This window comes from Clytia hemisphaerica, unplaced genomic scaffold (assembly GCF_902728285.1).
Source record: "Clytia hemisphaerica strain Z4C2 unplaced genomic scaffold, Clytia hemisphaerica genome assembly, whole genome shotgun sequence".
Classification (NCBI taxonomy): Eukaryota; Metazoa; Cnidaria; class Hydrozoa; order Leptothecata; family Clytiidae; genus Clytia; species Clytia hemisphaerica.
This window is the reverse complement of record NW_027103551.1, coordinates 1,119,586-1,140,405: the sequence shown is the minus strand read 5'-3', so window position 1 is coordinate 1,140,405 and position 20,820 is coordinate 1,119,586. Positions and strand designations below refer to the sequence as shown.

General features: G+C 36.4%; 1 protein-coding gene and 1 long non-coding RNA gene across 2 annotated transcripts; one reads left to right on the top strand and one right to left on the bottom strand.

Moving 5' to 3' along the window:
- The first annotated feature begins 916 nt into the window (after positions 1–916).
- LOC136800056 (uncharacterized) lies at positions 917–3,305 on the top strand. Its single transcript, XR_010845665.1, has 2 exons — positions 917–1,418; positions 1,951–3,305. It is a non-coding gene; the product is annotated as an uncharacterized lncRNA (long non-coding RNA).
- A 4,952-nt stretch (positions 3,306–8,257) lies between these two features.
- On the bottom strand, positions 8,258–20,464 carry LOC136800193 (probable citrate synthase 1, mitochondrial). The gene is made up of 10 exons (XM_067056814.1): positions 20,276–20,464; positions 13,280–13,339; positions 12,693–12,794; positions 12,110–12,175; positions 11,521–11,562; positions 10,990–11,268; positions 10,315–10,641; positions 10,034–10,132; positions 9,407–9,616; positions 8,258–8,694 (listed from the first exon to the last, which is right to left on the bottom strand). The coding sequence occupies exons 1-10, from the start codon at positions 20,315–20,317 to the stop codon at positions 8,527–8,529; spliced, it is 1,395 nt and encodes a 464-aa protein (XP_066912915.1). The 5' UTR covers positions 20,318–20,464; the 3' UTR covers positions 8,258–8,526.
- Positions 20,465–20,820: the final 356 nt, after the last annotated feature.

The window sequence follows — 20,820 nt, the reverse complement described above, 5'->3', positions numbered from 1 at the left end:
CATAAATTTTTCAATAGAGTAGTAAGTGTATTTTTGATAAAATGCTTCAAAGATCGAGTTGGCTTTTTGTAACCCTTGAGGAGTTTTTTCGAGCTATGAAAAGCTACCCCCATTATCGTTTGAACATACATCGTATCTACTTTGCCAAAGTATCTCCCGATTTACCGTAATGTTGGATGTTAAAAGTTTTATTTTTACATAAGTGTTACCGTTTCATATCAGACACATATTTCATACCAGGACAATGTCTGCCTTGATATAATATCAAATATTTCATTAGATACAACATGAAATGCACCCTGTCTCACAGCCCCGGTAGAGCTTTTAACAACAGCATCCCCAATGGGAATAGAAAATATATTGTTTCACGCCTGAAAAATCCAGTTGGGATGGTTTTGGAATGCAACTTTTTAAATTGAATTTCACATCGGAGACAAAATTTTGGCCAATTTCCCATTGGGGTGGGGCAGTGATATCGCTTTGATTATGTAAGGAATGGAATTTATTTTCGTGTGATTGATTTGACTTGATAGTGAACAATTAAAATCTTATGCATAAATTCAAAAACGAAGTAAGAAATACTAACATTAATCATCATAAAAATATGTCAATAATTTCAGTATTTTTTGAATTAGTAAAGAAGGGCGGGTACTGACGGGGCTGATAGCCGACAAAATACGGATGACTTTTCAAACTTGATAAAGATCTTTAGTAACAGATTGATGACCTTATGGCAATTGAGATCTTTGTCTATCTTTCCCACACACGGCATCAGAAGCCAGCATCAATGAAAAAAACACAACAAAAAAACGAAAAATACGAATTATAAAAGAGACTATTGTTCAATTTAAACCATCAATTAAAGATAAAGGAAAGTAGTAGACTATATAAGAGAAGAGGTGTAGCTGACACTCTCGATTGTCCACACACGCGAGATAGATTGTAGGAGACAGCGAACGTCTCGGCTTATTTTACTTCAACCTTTTTTATACTGTAAACGTGCACTATAGAAAGTGCGGTTAACCGCAAAAAGGGGAGAGAGGAGATTTTCAATATAATATTAATCACAAAAAAAAATCTTTTTTGACGTTCCATCGTATAAGACATCCTGAGCGATCAAATCAACCCCCTGATCAGATTACTGCTCGTTGACATTTAAACAAGAGGTGAACCTGCTGATTTTTGTTATTCTTGTCAAGTCATCGTCGTTGTCGTCATGAAGTACTGCATTTTCATCATTGTTTTATTACTTGTGGTTTTGATAACAGAATGTGCCCCGATGATGGAAGGTTGCAAACGCTGGAATGGATGTGTCACTTCTAAACCAAAAAAAACAGCAAAAGCGGGAAGAAGAAGAAAATTACAAGAAATCACTCCTAATGGTGTAGTTGGTATCCCAAAAGATATGGCTAGACATTGTAAGTTCTACTAGATCAGTTTTTTTGTTTTTGAACGTAGGTTTGGCAGTTCTGTCACTATTGATGAGTGAGAAAGGGGCTGCTATTTAGAACTGGCGTTTTTTAGAAGGGAGTATTTCTTTTGATTATCAAACATTTCAGAAGGGTTCGCGAGTATGTATTTGGGTCACCTACAATCTGCATTTGTGGATGGTTGAAGAGTGGTAGTTTTATTATTGATTTGATCGTATATAAGACTATTACTTGCATACCAGTGAACCTTCACTTTTACAAGACTCTTTCTTGAGCTTGGCATTGTATTCTAGAGAAACTAAACATGTATACAGTTGACTCTCACGGGACTCTCACTAATTCGAACTCGAACAGGGAATCTTATTTGTTCGAATTAAAGAGAGATTCCAATTATAGAAAGTGATTTAAAAGGGTTTTCCTTGACATGGACTAAAAATAAGTTCGAAAAGTTCGAATAAGAGAGAGTGTTTGGATGATTTTCTGCTAACTATTCATTCACTGATACTTTCTTTTTTTTCAGTTTTGAGGAAGTTGATAGAATCGAAGGATTTTATGAACAAATTTACCAACAAGCAAGGTCAGACCTCTCCAGATGATTATGATATGGGCCGAAAAATTGTAAGAAAATTCAGAATCTCATTACGACAGCAATGGCATCAAACCTAAAGGTTGTTGTTGGACAATTTTTTAGTGGAAGGTGGAGAAAATATCAAATCGATGACGAAAGAATCTAATAAATCAATGTTAGGGAGACATTCAACAAAATTCCTTGCAAAACGGATGGAAAAATCAGGCATACACATACAAGTGAACGGGAATTTTCCCACGATTTGTGTAGAATGTTCTGTGGGAGAAAAGAGAATTTGGAAATAGGCTAATTAACCTCTCTCTCTCTTTAAATGATGACTGTGCAGATCAGGAAGAAAAATCTTGAGAATAATGATGATGACTAAAAAGTGAGGACAATTAAGATTTGTAACTGTTTACTCTTTGGATAAATAGTTGCTTTGGCGAGAGATTGTTGCTCTCTTGTTAATTTATCAGCTAGATATCAACCTACCAATCATATATCGTTTGTGGTGGCGTCAAAAAATGGTCGACAACAGCTACACCTGGCGTCTGTAATTACTAATTCGAAAGCTTTGTTATGGTGAAACCCTGGTGTGGTATCGTTTTAAAAATAGCATCAACCTTTGATCCCCTATTGCGCTAATACGTCTAAAGATACCACAATACTACAAACGGCGAACGCTGGCATATAAACCTACCAATTGCATATACGGATGAAGAAAAATGGGAAGATACGAAAATGAAAACAATATTTCTAATTCCTATAATCACATCTTTGAAGGATCAACAATCTGAGAATAACGCATTTCAATATCAAACCCTGTTGGACATTTTAAACAATAACTTTAATCCAGTACAAAATCATCATCATAAATGACGTTTCAATATCAATTCAAGAATCACCAATGAGATGCTTACCTTGCAAAAAACTTCATCAGATTTCAATGTGTTATAGACGCCAGACAGCGGTATCAAGTCTTTGTACGGGATGATCAGGGTGTTAGCAAATAGATCATGATACTTCCGTTCATCATCAAATTCACAGACACAAAAATCTCTTTAATGTTTGTTTTAATATAAAAGTGAAATTCCATAACTATCCTTTGATGGGGCAGCCGATCGAAATACGGCTTCGCATTTTATAGACCCTGAACAAAAAGGATTGATGCAGACGGAATCAAAAATATCGACGCAAAAATTTTATATGGATAGTATTATAAAATTGTAATATTTATTTATTTTTCGGGATTTTAATTAGGACAAAGTTATTACACAAAACAAAAAACGACATATTTTGCAATCAGACTTAATTGATGTGATAATTATTGATCCGTATTTTTAATTATAAATGCCGGCTTGTGGTAATCCTAAATACCCCGCGTTAATCTGTCCCAGGAAGAGCAATTAACACCGTTATATATCTTTAAAAGTTTAAAGAACTTCTTTAATGTCATAATTCAAATATTCAACAGTAATGAATGGTATGTTATATAAAATTCAAAATTATCGGCGTTTAATCTTAATTAGACCTTGTCACTTTGTCAGACCTTGTCAGAAGAGTTAACTTTAATAGATTAAGTGCTCCAAAGATGTACAGTCATTAATCGCCGAGGAAGTTCTATAAAACACAATTTGAAAAATGTATATCAAGCACTTAAATACAGACACTTAAGGCCTAAACCCCCTGAGAAAATTATTTTAAGAAGTACAAATGTTTCAAAAACAATTTTTAAATGTAGTTTCGAAGTCCTTAGCCTAACTTAGAAATTTGTACACTTTTTTTGAAAATTTCTCATTATGGGTGGCCTACAAAGACAGCGGTTTCTGAGATGTAGGCGGTTCACCCCGGCAAAGATTCAGAAAAGAGAAGTAAGTTTTTCAAGGTGAAATTATTGTGCATGTGATTCCTTAAAGAGTGTCTCTATGAAATGAGCGGAGCAGTTTTTGAATAAAGTTCTTCTGTACCGTGTAATTCGTTTTTTCGTCTAAATTTTAATATTTCATCAGAAATCAAGAATTTTAGACAACCTGTATGGGCCACCACAAAAGTCAATCCAAAATCCATTATGTTCATTTTGTAGACAATCTAGAGTAGAATGACCCCTTCAAATTTGGTGTTGTTTGAGCACTTGGGTCAGCGTCAATCTTTGCCAGGAGATCGAAAAGTGGTATTTCGAGAAAACGACGTTTCAAGACTGTCAATTTGATGACCTAATTTGAGAAGGTTTTGTCAAATAAATGACATTTCCAAGTTCCCTGGTGTACCCACGACCAGTGTGCTGAGTTTCAGTCATTTTCAGTCATTTTCAGTCCTTGGAAGTCTAAAAATTACATGGACTAAAGTCTCAAGGATCGCTTGCTAGCATCTAAGGTATGTTCAGCGTAATAGCCACTTGTGGTGATTTGGGGAATTTCCCAAGAGCCAAAAATGGCAGTTTTTGATAGAGAAAAGGTTAAGGCTTTGACCCCAACAGTTTTTGAAAATCATGATTTTCCATCACTCACGGGGGGTTATACCTTAAATGGGTTAAATTTAAAAAGTTTCTCCATAACTTAAAGGTTTTATTTTTACATAAGTGTCCGACTACCACACTGGAGACAAGGATTCGATTTCAACTCGGTGCTACGATTCACTCGGCAACTAGCTAATACTTTCTCATGGGTGAACTTGTACCATGCAAAGGGTAATAGGTGTCGTATTTTGAGTGTGCCAGACATTGTATCTGGGGTAGCGACTTTGTTCATATGAATAATCACCCGTTACGACATGGCTCTGTTGTGTCGCAAGCACAGGGCCAACGGTGTCTGAAAAGCGCTTAGATTTCCCATGACAGCCTACCCATTCCTAGTCAATGAAGTATAAGCCCGAAGGGCTAGAAGTCAATCTCTTTAGTAGGATTTGAAGCCAACATTTCGAAAAAAATATCAATCGTAAAGAAAGGAATTGCTAGATTCAATCTGTCGTCGAAAATACGGCACATTTTTTAAGGCTTCACTTTTTTTGCCTGAAAAAGGTTAGAGATTCTGTTCTAGCCCTTTGGGCTTTAAACTCGATGTTCCTAGTATAGGAGGGACGCACGGGATGTATTAGGAGGCATGCTACCGGTATCGGCAGGGCTTGCTTGTGGCTTTAATGTATTGATATAATGGAGGAGGGGGCAATAAAGAAAAAAACCAAAGGGCTAGAAGCGAATCTTTTGAAAACTTAAAATACAGCCGTATTTTTGACGATAGATTGAATTTAGCGGTTTCTTTGTCTAGCGCAATCTAGCACAAAATTTTACTTTCAATATATGAGATTCGCTTCTAGCCCTTCGGGCTTTAATATCAATCTCAATGTTATCTTGTGCATTTTGAGTGTGGGAGCTTTTGCTACTGCCAATTCGTAACTTATGGAGGGTAAACTGATAACAACTGCGTGGAATTTTCTTAACGCGACACGCTGAAGCTCTAATGATCGCTGAAAACTAACTGAATATTTTCGCCCACGTCTTTAGAGCTTCAGCGTACTGGGTCAGAAAATACGCAATCTGTTATCAGGTTAATAGAGGGCGGCTTGTCATTCACGTGTTTTACTAATTTTACTATTCTCCAAACATTAACAAACAGTAAAAAAACAACAACAACAAACAAACAGTTGGATAGATGCATTGTTCAGAGAGACTAAACACCCTTGACGCAATCATTTGCTAAAGTTGGACTTTCAGTTAAAAAAGGAAGTTAAGGGTTTTCTAAATTGGCACGTATAATCCAAAATGTCTACAGCGCCATATTAAGCAAATTGACAAACGGAAATTATATTTTACAGAGGCGGATTAGGTGAAATTCGAAACTGGCTTTTAAATGAAATGAGCGTTTAGTTCCATAGAAGAGCCCCCCCCCCCCAGCGCACCCAAAATTCACGCCATCACATCACGCCGATTTTTTTTCGATTTCATGCCATCATGCCTGAAAAATTTGATTTTCACGATCACGCCAATTTTGTTCGATTTCACGCCATTACGCCTAGAAAATTTAGTTTTCACGTTCATATTTTCTTGACAAATTCAGGTTATGCCACGTTTAGACCCATTGGTATGGATAAAACGCCGTTATACCGGTATAAACTTATTTTTGCCCACAAATAGGTGTGTGTTTGGTCGTCAATCAGTTTTTCGGCATTCTCATAACGCGTAAGTCAAGGTTATATCATTATTTCCTATCGGAAACACCCGAAAAGTCTGGAAGGAATTTGACCTCTGTTTTTTCTATTTTTAGTAATACACAGGGGCCAAATTCTATATCTAGTTTTTTCGGGTGTTTCCGATAGGAAAAATGACGTAATCTTGACTTATGCATATCAAAAATTTGTTTGACAACTGGTGAGTCACATCACATCAAAGAGCCCCGATTTGAGGGCTGAGGTATATTTGAGTAAATTAACAAAGCCCACCATTGAATTTTGAAGGGTTCAAAGTGCTATTTTAGGACCCATTTCAATTCAGTTTGAAAAATAATTCATGTAAAAATAATGGAAATCTTTTAAACGTACAAGTACCTTTTTTTTGGTAAAACTATGAGGGGCCACGGCCCCTGGTCCCCCGTTGTGCATTAATTGTGAATTAGCGTGAATAGGTTTTCAAAAGGGGAACGAGGAGGCGTAACCATGATTTGCGCCGACGGGAGAAATTTTTATTTGGTATGGCTAAAATCGCCCTTATTTACTCTTTTTTCCAAAATATGGTTTAAACATCACATGATTCCTTTAATCAATGCCAATCTGCTCAAAATTACACCTCATAATAAACCTGTTGTTTCTTTCTGGCTTTGCTATAAATATCCGGGGGGGGGGGCACTGGGTTTGCGGACTGACGGTATGTGCGGGCCAAAAATTGGCTTTTAAAATTGCACCCTCACAGTGCAGCAAAAATCAGTGAAAATCATACCCTTAGAGTGCATTTTCCCCCAAATTTTCGATCCCTTTCGTGCAAAAAATGATCAAAATTCTAGCATTTTTGGTCAAAATATCTAGATTTTTCAAGAATTTTCTGAAATTTCTACCCTTACAGTGCATTTTAAACATTATTTTCCTGAAATAAAGACCTGATGTCTACCTTTCTTTCTTAGATGCTTTTTCTTAGATATGTTAGTTACGGAGGAAGCGCAACCATGGTTTGCGCCGACGGGAGAAATTTTCAATTTTCGACCCTCTCATACCCGGGGGGGGGGGCAGCCGGGCAAAAGGGCCGACGGGTATGTGCGGGTCCTAAGGGTACCTTTTCCAATATGTTTAAAATGCACTGTAAGGGTCGGAAAAACTAGAGATGCACTGTAAGGGTAGCAATTTCAGAAAATTCTTGAAAAATTTAGATATTTGGCCCAAAAATGGAAGAATTTTGACAATTTTTTGCACGAAAAGGGTTGAAATTTTGTGGAAAAATGCACTCTAAGGGTATGATTTTCACCGACTTTGGCAGCTCTGTAAGGGTGCAATTTTAAAAGCCCATTTTTGGCCCGCACATACCGTCAGTCCGCAAGCCCAGTCCCCCCGGGCTCTCATAGCATTCGACTTTATTTTGAAGACTAGGGTAGCAACTGCTAAAGACAATTGGAAGTTACAAGGATAAATGGCAGATGAATAAAACTGTTTGCACCGTTTCTTTTATGTTTTAAAATGAGATCTATAGGAGGCCCCACCATAGTTGGGGCCGACCAAGAAAATTTTGAGATTTAAACCCTCTAAATTGGCTAAAATGGACATAGAATTACGATTCAAGTAATAAATATAATTTTCACGATCACGCTGAACTGCAAATTTCACGCCATCACGCCTAAAAAAACCCGATTTCACGATCACCGGCACTTCATTTACGCGCCACGACGCCGTTTTTTTCAAAATTTCACGCCATCACGCCTAGATATTGTCTAAATCACGCCACGAATAACCCTCCATCACGCCAACCGCTGGGGGCCTCATAGAAACACTACTAAACTAGACTCCTGGTTATTCGAACCCTCACACTTCGTTTATTCAATAGACGAAGACAACTCCCGCTTTAGATCTATTCTGACTCTGACCCAGTAGCGCTGAAGCACCATCATGTATGATCTTAGCTAATAGACCTTTTCATAAATTACGTCACGAACATCACTTGCCTCGTTTTGAAATTATTGCCATGGTGATTAACTCCCAGCAAATTTTGATTTTGCAAGTGATGTAATTTATGAAAAGGCCTATTGACGGAGAAAACATGGGTAAATACATGGAGAGATAAATGTTTATAACGGACAAGCTCCAGAGCAAATTATATTTAACAAAGTTCCTTTAAAATTAACAATAATTATAAAATAGTATTTGAAAAAAAAATATATTCCGACACTTGTCTGTCTACTAAAAATTTTCAATTTTTATTTGTCCAATGGTGAAAAAACTTTGTTTTATCCAAATTTTAATATCTTTATGTTATCATTCTATGGTGTGATGAGAAATAAATATTCTAATATAAAATCATTTTGGTGGCCAGTAAGTCTTACTTTTTGTCAGAATCTATTTCGAGTAACCGGTCATCTTCATAAGGCCTTCTGTGCTCATACTCTTTGGTCTTTCGATGGGTAATCCAAAAGCACGATCCCAAACCAGCGATGGTAAAACTCCCAAAGCTCTTGATACACCGAATAAAACAGTGTAGTAATTCATCTCAGTCATACCATAGTACTAAAAAGAAAAGATCGAAGACGTAGTTGAATATCATGAGAATGTGGCACAGTGAGGAGGCTATCCATCACTTTGTTCCTAAATTTGACAAATGTATGTATCAGTGAATGTCAAACCAAAGTGTGCAGAGGGGTCTGAAGCACCCCCTCTTTTTATTTTATCCTCTTCTATATGTGTACCCCGCCTAATTATTCAAAAAATGTCGAACCCATGCTATTTACAGCAGCAGTCAACCAGTCATTCAAAACCAAAAACATGGCGCCGCAAGCGAAGATTTAGCTATCTACACATCTTTTTTTTTAGTTGTCCCACACCAAATATTTAAATCAATATAAAATATGATAGATATTTTGACCTAAAGTTGTTATCCCCCTATTTTTACATGACCCCCCATAAATCTAAAACCCCCATTTTATTAGGAAAATCTCCTACCTCCCTATAAAGCACTTTTGGAAAAGTTTGATCCCCCTTACAAAAAAAGGGGGGGGGGTCACACTATGCCACCTCTACAAATTTTAATAAGGAAGGTTTGTTGAAAAAAGAGCAGGTGATTGTTTACTTTTTGATGCTTCTGATTGTTGCAATTTGAAAAAATGATAGCTTTCCAAAAATCACAATATATGAATCAATAATAAATTGAATTTGTTTGAAGGAGGGGCAAACCAAATAGATGATGTCAAGCAAAAATATATTCATAGAAAAAAAAACTCACTTGTAACAAGACACCGGAATGGGCATCAACATTGGGCCATGGGTTGGCAACTTTACCCAAGGCTTTCAATTCATCAGGTACGACTTCGTAGAGTTGTCCGACAACTTTGAACAATGGGTCGTTTGGCAAGTGTTTCAAAGCGAATTCACGTTGACATGTGTATCGTGGATCTGTCTTACGGAGAACGGCGTGTCCGTATCCTGGGACAACCTAAATGAGAATCAAGTATCAAAATAAGCTCTAAATGTGAAGATAAAATAGTCTCTTTAACTCGAACAAGTTTTCTCGTCCCTTCACTACTCGAAATTTCCTTAACTCGAACAAATTTGTACCCCCGTGCTTGTAAAAGTTACGGAGACTCAACTGTATTAGATTTCAAGTTTTACTGAGCGAAAACCGGCGTGGTCTCTCTGATAGTTAATCAATCAAGTAAATTATGCAAATGAAATATTAGTAGCAACTTGAGATATATGCTTTAAAAGACTCCTCGCTGAACATACATAATTAAGCTCAATTTTCGAAGCTTGTCAACTGAAATCACAGTTTTGATAATATCATTCCCCTGTTAACAAAATATCATTCCCCTGTTAACAAACGCAATTTTGGCGCAGAATTACGTAGACTTACCGATTTTTTCAATGTTTCACGGATGTATTCTCGCATTTGGTCAGTGGTCAAGTCAAATCCGACTTCTTTAGTTAATTTATCCAACCAAACCAAGACTTCCTACAATCGAAACAAAACGAAAAGCTGCCAGTTAGTAAACAACATACGCGAAACAATTCATTAAACATAGAGTTCTTAAAATTAAAGTATTCATTTTTCGAGTATTCCAATTCGTTGTTTCAAATTATTAAACAGGTTTTCAAAAAGTAATACTTTTAAACAAAACAACAACGATTCCCTACCTGGTTAGCCAAGCCGTGTAAAGGTCCAGCCAATCCACACATACCAGCACTAAGAGAAAGGTATGGGTCAGATAGGGCACTTCCTACCAAATGTGTGGTGTGAGCACTAACATTACCACCTTCGTGATCGCTGTGAATCACCAAGTACAATCTCATCAATTCTGTGAAATCAGGGTTGTCGTAGCCCAACATATCGGCCAAGTTGGCTCCAAAATCTTTGTCAGGGTTGATGGGTGCAACTTTACCATCTTTGTAGAGGTTTCTGTAGATCAGAGCAGCGATGACTGGAAGTTTGGCGATAAGGTCGACTGAATCTTCGTAAGCGTACTAAAACGAAGTGAAAATAGAAGTTAATTTAGGGTGAATGGAAATTGCTATTCAGACTGGACTAATCTACTATCTATGAATATCTTGAAAGTAATATTGGGCCATTCCATTTCATATCCATAAAGAGGGGTGGGGGGTGGACGAACATTTCCAGGGGGGTAAAAGAGTGTTGTTTTCATTTTACCGGGGTGTGTACTTTAAGATTTGAAAATAATTTTTCCAAGGGCTTTTTTCAAATTTTCAAATTTTCCCCAAACATTTTTCTTCACTTAAAACGGTTCGTTCACCCATTGTTTTGTAATTTATTGGAATAGCCCATTGTAATATAATGAAAAGAATAAACCTTACCATCCAGTAGTCCATTTTAGATACGCCCTCAGAGTATGCTTTGGCAAACTTGCTGTCTTTGTTCAATGCGGCAATAGCGGTAGCAAATTGCGTCATTGGGTGAACGTCTTCAGGGAAGTTCTTCAACATCATCACAACGTGTTGTGGCAACTCGGCGCGGGCTGCCCATTCTTTCGAGATGGCGTCAACTTGTTCCTTGGTTGGAATTTCACCAGTCAACAACAAGTAGAAGATACCTTCCGGCAAGGGCTCGTTACCACCGTCAGCTCGAGGTAATAGCTGTAAAATAAGGAGAAAAGGTTTTTTTTTCGCTTACAGTTGGATATCTGGATAGTAAAAGGAACACTTTCATAAAAATCATAAGGTTTAGGGAGAACTAGTTAAAGGCATCAAGGTGCTTAAAGCAACGGCAAGTTAACAAGAGCATAATATTGTCGTTGGCAGGAAAAAACAGTCCTTCATATGATCGGAAGTGTTTTTTGCCCTGAGATGAATTGGATATTTAAATGAAAAAAATAATAGATTATATACCTCTTGACATTCTGGAATACTGTATCCTCTAAATCTGATACCCTACAAATAAACAGGTTTTTAAAGTCGATTACATATAAAGATCATCGATGGAATGAAAAAGTAGACTAAAAAACCTCAAATAATCAATTTTTCGACAGCCATTAGCATTACAATACAACAAGTTTGGACATTCTCCAATTAAAAAAAATTTGAATAATAAAGAAATCTTCGTTGGGTGCTATTTTAATTTATCCAGTTCTGAGTCGCAGGATTTGACCACACAAAATAATAAACAGGTATTAAAATTAAACTTGTTTAGATCTGAAATTCTAGGAAAGTTCAGAAACGTTGGAGGACCTAAAATTCCATAAACAGAGCATTTTGTGGATAAAAAACATCCAAATTCTGGCCAACCCTCTTTAACAGGATTACATTTACGAGACATTATTTCAAATTGGAGAAAAACGAAATTAGTTATCAATCGCAAAAAAACAACTGATAGACTTATCGCAATCATTGACGGATCAAAATATGGTATCAGTGCGACAGCAGGCCTCCTTAATTCATATTTTGCCCAAATACATAAGAGATTTTTTGTAACTCTTACCTCTTCTGGGTCAAGTACTGAGGTTTCTGTGACAAGGCCTTTGATTCCTCTCATGCCACCATAGGCCTAAAAAAGAATTGTTCATTCTCAATTATGTTTTAAATCCAATAATCCAAAACTTTTATTTCTTCTTTTTATAAAGAAAACAGGAGAGCTGCACTAATTTAACCCAAGCATCTTGAAGAAATGGAAAAATGGTTTCATCCAAACAAAAAGAAAAAATTCCTTTGGGTGGGTCTGTTCAATGCACGATACAGTCAGATGTCAAAAGAAATTACCCTTCACGCCAAATATATATGTCAAAATTTGAGCAAAAACGGAAGTTGGGTTCCTAGCTTAAATTGCATTTTCAAAGAACAGCGACGCCATCAGGGTGGGAATAACATCATCGATGATGCCAATTCACATTTGATGCACACTTTCTCAACTAATTCCAGAAGTAACCAAAAAAAGTTCGTTTAGGAGGCCTTGTGGCCTCTCCCACGATGCATGATAAGGGTCTTTTAATAATCTGAAATGATATTTTGCTCCGATTCATGGACATTAAAATAAAAAGAAGATCGAGATAGTAAAAAGCACATACCATTCCAACATTGACTTCTCCTATTTTGGTATCATTGTGAGCTTTTCTGAATTCAGCAACTTCACGTCTCTTTTCTGGCACCAACTGTTCCAATCTTGAAAGCTGATAAATGAAACACGAAAATAAAATGAATAAGAATAAAAAACATCAAGAAAGTTGCTGTCTGACAATAAAATACTCGAGGTACTGTAACTTTTGATTATGTTTGAAAAATTCAAAGAAATAGGAACTGAAGCCTGCTCATTTTATGTTCAAAAAAATTACCTCATGAAATATAAGAGAATGAAGTATTGCACACTGAGTTAATTCATTTTGTTTTTAACATTGCTATTATGCTTATAATAAACAAAGTTCTTTAAACTAATATGTAATATGAAATGGGGTACCATTTTGATTAAAATTAATCATCAAGCCCCTAATTCGATTCTTCAAGTTCACAAACACCAATATTTCAAACCAGAAAAAGTAATATCCATACTATAAAGCATATTCTGTAAGCAGTGCTTTATGCAGACAAAGATTTTGAGTTCATATAACATAGGCAGAAATAAAATTAAAATCAAAATGAGTATTTTCAAAAAACTTACAAGGTCAGTTGATTGTGTTGACTGACATCTGGCTGCTGACAAACATAATAATTGTGGAACCTAAAAGAGTAAATTCATGAAAGATTGTCTTACTGGAAATTATTATTTTTTTACTATCAACCTTAAACATTTAGCCTGGGAATCCAAGCGTTAAGAGCCATTTTTTTAAAGAGTCTTCAGGGTGTGATACCTCATCCTCTTGGATTTTGATGAAATTTTGACCAAATGATCCATCACACAAGAAAATAAGACCCTGAAAATTTCACCTTGATATCTCAAGTAGTTTTGAAGATACAGCGTCTCAAAGAAAATTGACCCCTAAAAATCATGAACTCTGGTGGGGAGCAGATTTTGAAAGCCAATGAATTTTTGTTCAAGTACATTAGAAAGCTGATTTACAGTGGATTTCAAGAACTATTTGTAGGGAATCAGAAAAAATCAAATTGAGTCTCCAAAATTTTCCCCGAAAATCTCTAGCACCTCCTGTAGAGGGCTTCAAACTTTGTGTAATCTGGCACTTTTAGCTGTCTGCTGATGGTCCTTGAGACTTTTTTGAAGCAAACTTTTGACCTGGAGTGGTTTACTGGTGAGTGTTGCCCACAAAAATAACATTTTCAGGATTTCTATTTTTGCGTAACCGTCAAAAATGGCCAAAAAATTGCTATTTTGGCAGATCTGGAGCAAAATTCAAGATGGCGTATCTTTTTGAACCCACAACAAATTTTTTTGAAACTTTCAGTAATGCTTCCTTAGTAGGTCTAGTTTATAACCTCAAAAAATCTCAGTGGGGGTTTGAAGTCTCTTAAAGATATGATCGATTGAAAATTTGCTTAACTTCGTTGTTTTTTCCCTCTTAAAATGCTAAATCAGGCCCACTTAAGGGCTCTAAAGGTAATTTTTTGTCAAAATATTGGTTGATCTTCTCTAGCCAACTAATCATTGGCATTTAAGGGAACAACTGTAAAAAAATTCAGGTCATTTCCATCAACAGATGACATTTTATGACTGTTTCTTTATTTTTAAGTATAGAATATGTAAAAAAGTGAGACTGACACCTGGCCTTTCCTACCATTCCAGGGCCTATATTTTCAGGAAAAGCCTCAACCTTTTACAGTTTGGTGAATATTATTCTTAAATATAAGCAGGTTACTTCAACTAAATGGGTTTAACAGTAAATTCCTATTCAAAAACTTTTTAGACTCATTCAGAAATCCTACTTTGACAATAATTTGCGCTTTACCGCAAAATTTCCAAGTGTCGTGATTAACTTTAGACTGTCCAATATTTCTTGTCCAGAAGATTTAAACATCATTGTTTGCAGTATCTCATAAAATATCACCCTAGTAATGTTGCTTAGTTATTTAAGAATCAACAAGTAAGGCTGTTAGTGTACACAAATATAGAGAATATTGTTCACAGTTCACAGTCTATTTTATAATATTTTTGCTGCTTGTTTAACGATTGTAGCAGGTAACTCGCCTGCAGGGAAATTTTATTCCCTGCAATGCAGGTTCGGCCTGATTGGCCAGATTTTGTGTGTATTACTTAACGCGCATTTTGATAATTTCGATGTGCACGCATAATTTATGGAAAAAGCAGACTCTGCAGAAAAAGGAAAACAAATGAAAATGAAAACATAGATTCATTTAGAAACAAAATGGTTGTTGACTGGAAGTCTAATACATGTGGCTCATGTTTTGATGTGGATTTTAGTAGTTTTGAAAGTCTTTAGAGCTTTTGAAAAAGTTTTTATGGTATATTGATTATGGTGTGTTTGCCTGGGTTTCCAAAGTTTAGAAAGTCTGTCAACAAGGGTTCACACACAGACAGTTTATAACATTCTGTGTCAGACTAATAATTTACCTGCACCAAGCTCTATTATCTTAGAACTTTGTGAGGTAAGGTATTTTATGTTTTTTTCTAAGATTATGAGCTTGGATTCCCAGGCTACCTTAAACAGTAATAATCAGGGGGGGGGGTCAAGCAGTTAGTACAAGACATCATGCCTACTAAGTGATTCTTTGGAGGAAAGAGGCCACACCACCACCCTTTGACAGTTAGTATGAAATATACTAAGTGATTTCAAAGGAAATTCACTAAGGACCACCCCTTAAAACCTATCAAACGAGAGTGTGATATTTACTTTTTGTCAAACCATTATTATTCATTATTATTTTCATTTTCATTATCATTTTTGTTTTCGTTTTTGTTTTCGGTTTTATTTTCGTTTTTATTTTTATCCATTTCCTTTGTCTTATTTTTTTCAAATATCATAAACTCCTAATATCGGACTCTCACAGAGGTTTGGCAAAAGCAAAACATTCGAACATTTCTAAGAAAAAGATGCATATTAGACAAAATAATCATTTCATTAAAAATTATCACTACAACATCAAGCTTTATTCCAACACCGCGTCTTTTCTACTAATAACACAAATATCAAACCAATAAGTGTGACATCATTTAAACACAAAACTTTTCTTAAGTACAGGGAATTACCCTACGAACATTAGGGGAAAATCAACTGACTTTTTTCTTTTATTTTCAATCTATAGTTAGGGAATTCCCCTGATATAGTGTTTAACTAAAGGGTAATACCAAACAACTCCAAAGGGAAGACTTTAAATGTCTTAGTTCTTTGATTTCTCTTATGGAGGGGGATTTCCCTGATTGCTTTTAGTATTTATTTTTAATATTTTTCTAAAAAAGGTAAAAAAGTAGCACTTAGTATTCATTTGTACTAACTGTTTTCCTAGATTTTTTACTTGACACCACCCTAGCAGTCACTTAGTACCATCAAGTACTAACTGATTTTTGAAAATTTTGTAGGTATACCACCACGGTACTAACCGGCATGATGTCTTGTACTAACTGCTTGACCCCCCCCTGTAATAATCGAAATTCAACTTCAATCTGATTCGATATGTGATGTAGCCTGAGCCAGTAACCAAAGGGTTAGAGCAAATGCCATAGTAGTAGTCAACACCAGGCAGGTAGACTAGGAAAGTGAGCAAATCTGGAAAATCTTTACAAAGGACAAAACTAGAAAATTCTCTTTCCAAAAGTTGCCACATTTTATTAGTCAATGTAATTCTCCTAAAGCAGAAAATTCAAACCATTAAATTTGACAAAATTGTTTTGCAAGAATGCAGTGCAATGAAAAAATCTAAATGTTATCTCTCAAAACAAATGCAAAGTATGGCATTGTAGTATTTAACAACTTCCTTTGGAGAAAGGCTTTCAAAACAAAAATAGAAGCCACATTTAAATAAACAGGGAGTGCAAAGTTCATGAAATAAGTTTCTAACACTGTAGGTTGGTCGCATGGTGACAACCCATTCCAACCCCGTCCCTTCTTTCAGTCTGGTGATTGCATGGGTGTGCATTTGGAATGGGTTTTAAACGTCCTGTTTTAATTCTTTAGGATATCTTGGGCAAAAAAATTTAATTTTAAGAGACAAAGCTTGAAAATGGCAATACACTAATCAAAACAGCAACTTAATTTCTTTTGTAAAATAAACATCAACTTATTAAAAAATCCATGGAAAATGTTTTATGTTCATTAATGAAATTTTGAATTTTGATGTCGTAACTGGTCGAAACCAATCGATTGGGCCTGGCCTTAGGCCAAGTTCAGTGATAAGATAAGTTCATATATCATAGCATAGTTAACCCTATTTTTACCAAACTTTTTGGGGGTTCCTTTTCTCAAGGAACCCTTCCATAACTTTTGATCTAGAGAGAAGTTTTAAAGACTTGAAAACTTGACACAAAATGTTCTCTACAATACAGTTAGTCACACTAACGTCCTGCCGAAATGTATACAAAAAATTAATGATGCGAAGGACTTAACCGTTTACCTCACGAGCAAAAAAATGTGCCGCCAAATTTCTACAGGGATTTAATAAACTGGCGCTTTTTAAAGAAATTCACATTTTCAAAAACTTTGAGAAATTACTGTACCTAAATTTTGAACCATATATGAGAAAATTTGACCCAAGCCAACCTCAAAAACTAATTTGAACTTCCCAAGAAAAAGATCAATGATAGATCTAAATCTGCACACCACTGGATAGGCTATTTACCGGAATCTTTGCCTGACCTCAAACACTGACCAATTTATATATGTAAAACTACCCCTACCCAAAATGTAGTACAGGGTACTCATTTCAAGCTAATATCTGGTACTGAATTTTGTTATTTTGTTGGGAAATACTGGTAAAAATTTATCAATTTAGCCAATTTTCTAAAAAAAATTACCTAATAAGATTTAATTTAAGGAAAATATTATTTTGAAGCGCTCCCGCATTTTGATGAGGTGAAATTGACTTCTACCGTAGTTGGTCTAATGTCAACACCCCTCTTCTAATTGACACCATTCTTTAGAGATTGGAAAATAAGAAGGTCATAAACCCTGGTAGAAACTAAATTCTTTGCTTAGTGGTTAAGGCAGGAAAAAATCTTATTGTCTATCAGTGATTCTGACTTTCCTACTATTCCTATCTCAAAAGAAAGGTGTCAGAATTAGAAGAGCAGTGTTGACATTAGACCGATTTACGACAGGTATATAATACAAATTTTTCCAAGGTTTATTTGTAGCCACATTTTCCTTGGTAACTGGCTTCTTAAAAGGGGTGAGATATTTTTTTCTTCAAAAAAGTAAGTACCAGGTACTAAAAAGGGGCAGTACCCAAGACAGATTTTTAGTACCCTGCAGCTGTACCCCTTGTGAAAATGAGTAAATTTTGTCAGAAAATTATGACATCATATTTGTGACGACAGAATCTTATCCAGTATCAATACCTGAAATTGGTCTAATGTTAACATCCCTCTTCTAATTTTGACACGTCCTCATTCAGAGATAGGAATAATTGGAAGGTCAGAATTGCCGATGAAAACTTTTTTTCTTTGCTTGACAGTCAAATAGGAAAAAATCTTTTGCCTACAGTATGAAAAATTTGAAATCCATTTGATACAGGGAAAACCTAGCTTTTTGGCCAAAAACACACCTTTCCCCCGGTATTTTCAGCTGGAAAATGTGCCTTTTTCCAGCCTTCACCCAAAAATCTGTACCTGTTTCCAGCTAAAAGCGAGTGCAAAATAATTACCTTCCAGATTTTCAAAAGAAATTTCTTTCCAATTGATCATAAAGATCTAAGCTTATCAAAATCCTAAAAAGCCTGAACTCATACTAGATAACATTAACATAGTGTCCTCCAGGGTTTGTTCCCCCCACCAAATTCTTGATTTTTTTTAATCTCACCCCTCTTTTTTTTCCCCCTATGACTTTTCGTTTTTTAGTTTCCCCCCTCTTTTTTGCTTTCCCCCCAGAAAATTCTGAAAATATCAGTTCCCCCCATATACCGATATAAATTTCTCAAATTTCAACCTGACACAAACGTAAAATTTTGCTGCAAAAGGAATACTAGACAATAAAGGGGGGGGGGAGGACACTATGATTAAATTATGAAAATCATATGTTTTTGTCACATAAATAATTGTAACGAGTTCCTGACATTATTGGGAGGGATCAGTACTACAGCAGGGGAGAGTGGAGGATATTTAAAAAAATCAAAAAAAAATTTCGCACCAACCCTAACCTGGAAAATTTTTTTGAACCCCCCCTCAAAAGGGTTCAAAAAATTTCGCACCCCCCCCCCCCTTGCTAAATTTTTTCCCTCTTTCCTTTCTTCATCTTTTGAGTTGCCCAAAAATATTTCTCACCCACCCCCCGGCTTTTTCCATTGAAAATATTATTTTGGAACCCCCCCCCCCCATGCCTAAATCCTTTCCTCTGTTTGGAAATGTACCTATTTCTAGTTTTTCCAGCAAATTTTCTGTTCTGAAATTTAGGCCATTTTCCAGTTTTTTCTGCATGAGATTTTACAGGGTTTTAGCTGACTTTTACGATGCGGAGAAGCAGAAAAAAATCCAGGAAAAGCAATATGTTCTTTTTAAGTATAGCTTTTTTCTTAATCGCTCTGACGGCCATCGAAAAATTGTTTTGTTCGCGTCACCACCCGCCCCCGAATTACTACTGGCGTAATTAAAAAAAACCCGGGAATTTTTCCAACCACCCGTCCGCCCGCATGCATTTTTAACACCTTTTGCGACGCGAACAGAGCATTTTTTCGATGGCCGCCTGATCTAGTGGGCCTATGATAGTTTAAAATTTGGTCTACATGTTGTTAAATACCAGTATGGATTCCATGAAATCTCGCGCCGAAGATATTTTTCCGTGCAGCAAGCCTCACGCCAAGCAAAATTTCTTTTGTACCATCATTCAATTTTTCAATAAGGGTGCAAGATGGGAAAAGAGGTGCATGCGCCAACATAATTAATAAATTGACGCGAGCGTACGTAAGCGAGCGAAAGCAAATTTAACCAAATGGAAGCTAAAAACCGATGGATTATGGAGTCATTCGACGCCGAGCTGGAATTATTACTTTACGCCAACTGAAAATCAAAAATCTTTGTAAGTACCCTTACGCCAATGCGCCAAAAACGTTTCAGTTGTACGCCGAAGAACTTCGGCGTTAGTTACACGAAATCCATACTGGGAGGACCCTGCTGACGCACCGGACTGTCCGGTGTATTTGTCCGGTGGCAAAAAGTATCCTTTCGCTACACCGGATGCAATAAGTCCGGTGTCAGTCCGGTGTTGCATACAGGGAATTTTGGACGCCGGACATTTACGAAACAAAAAATTAAGAAACACCGGACGCACTGGACTGGTCATGTCCGGTGTTTTGATTGTCCGGTGGAAAAAAATATCCTTCTCCGACACCGGACATCCGACTTCCTTAAGTCCGGTGTAGAGATTTCCGGTGGTAAAAAAAATTCTTATTTTACACCGGACTTTCGCGTGTCCGGTGTTCGTTAAGTCCGGTGCGTCGGCAGGGTCCTATACTGGGTTAAATAGGGAGTCGAGGTCCCTGTTCTGGGGCAAATAGGATTTTTGGAAAAAGAGCCCTAAAAGAGAGTTAGAGTTCATACCTTTAGTGTTTGTCCAAGCAAAGAGGTGAATTTACGTGGCATTTTCGATGTTGGAAAGTACTATGAACAGGTCTATAATTTGGTTAGTAAGCTCCACAGCCAGTCTTTCGAAATGTAATGTGGCCAACGCAAGCGAACAACAAGCCGAAACCGTTTTGTTGGATGATGCTGTAAGGTCTCCACCGCTGTGAGCTTTTTGCCTTGTTAACCGAATACAGTATTGGTAACCATAAAAAAGGCGCTGCGGTGAAGACCTGAAACTGGACAGCGAAGTTTCACGGAAAAAGCTAGCCTGAGCTTGCAAAACATTTTCAAAATAAAAAAACTACCGTTACATAATGATCGTTTGAGAACCAAAGGTTATCAATTCGCCGAAAAAAGTCGGTCAGCTAATTCCCAACTCTTTTCATTTTATTGTTTTACGTTCTTGGCCTCAGATCAGAGGCTAGCCTTTATCAATCTAGCGCGACTTTTCAAAAAGTTTTCTTGCCGAGAGCCATCAGGCAGCCACCATCAACCACTTTCATGTGTTGTGCAATATTGAA

Bases quoted from the DNA above. Each gene is read 5' to 3' on its own strand.
- LOC136800193 (XM_067056814.1), bottom strand. From the start codon at position 20,317: ATGCCACGTAAATTCACCTCTTTGCTTGGACAAACACTAAAG. The intron at 10,642-10,989 runs GTAAGGTTTATT...ACTTCGTTTTAG, and splicing joins CTAAAATGGACTACTGGATG to TACGCTTACGAAGATTCAGT. The intron at 8,695-9,406 runs GTGAGTTTTTTT...TTTTCTTTTTAG, and splicing joins ATTCCGGTGTCTTGTTACAA to TACTATGGTATGACTGAGAT.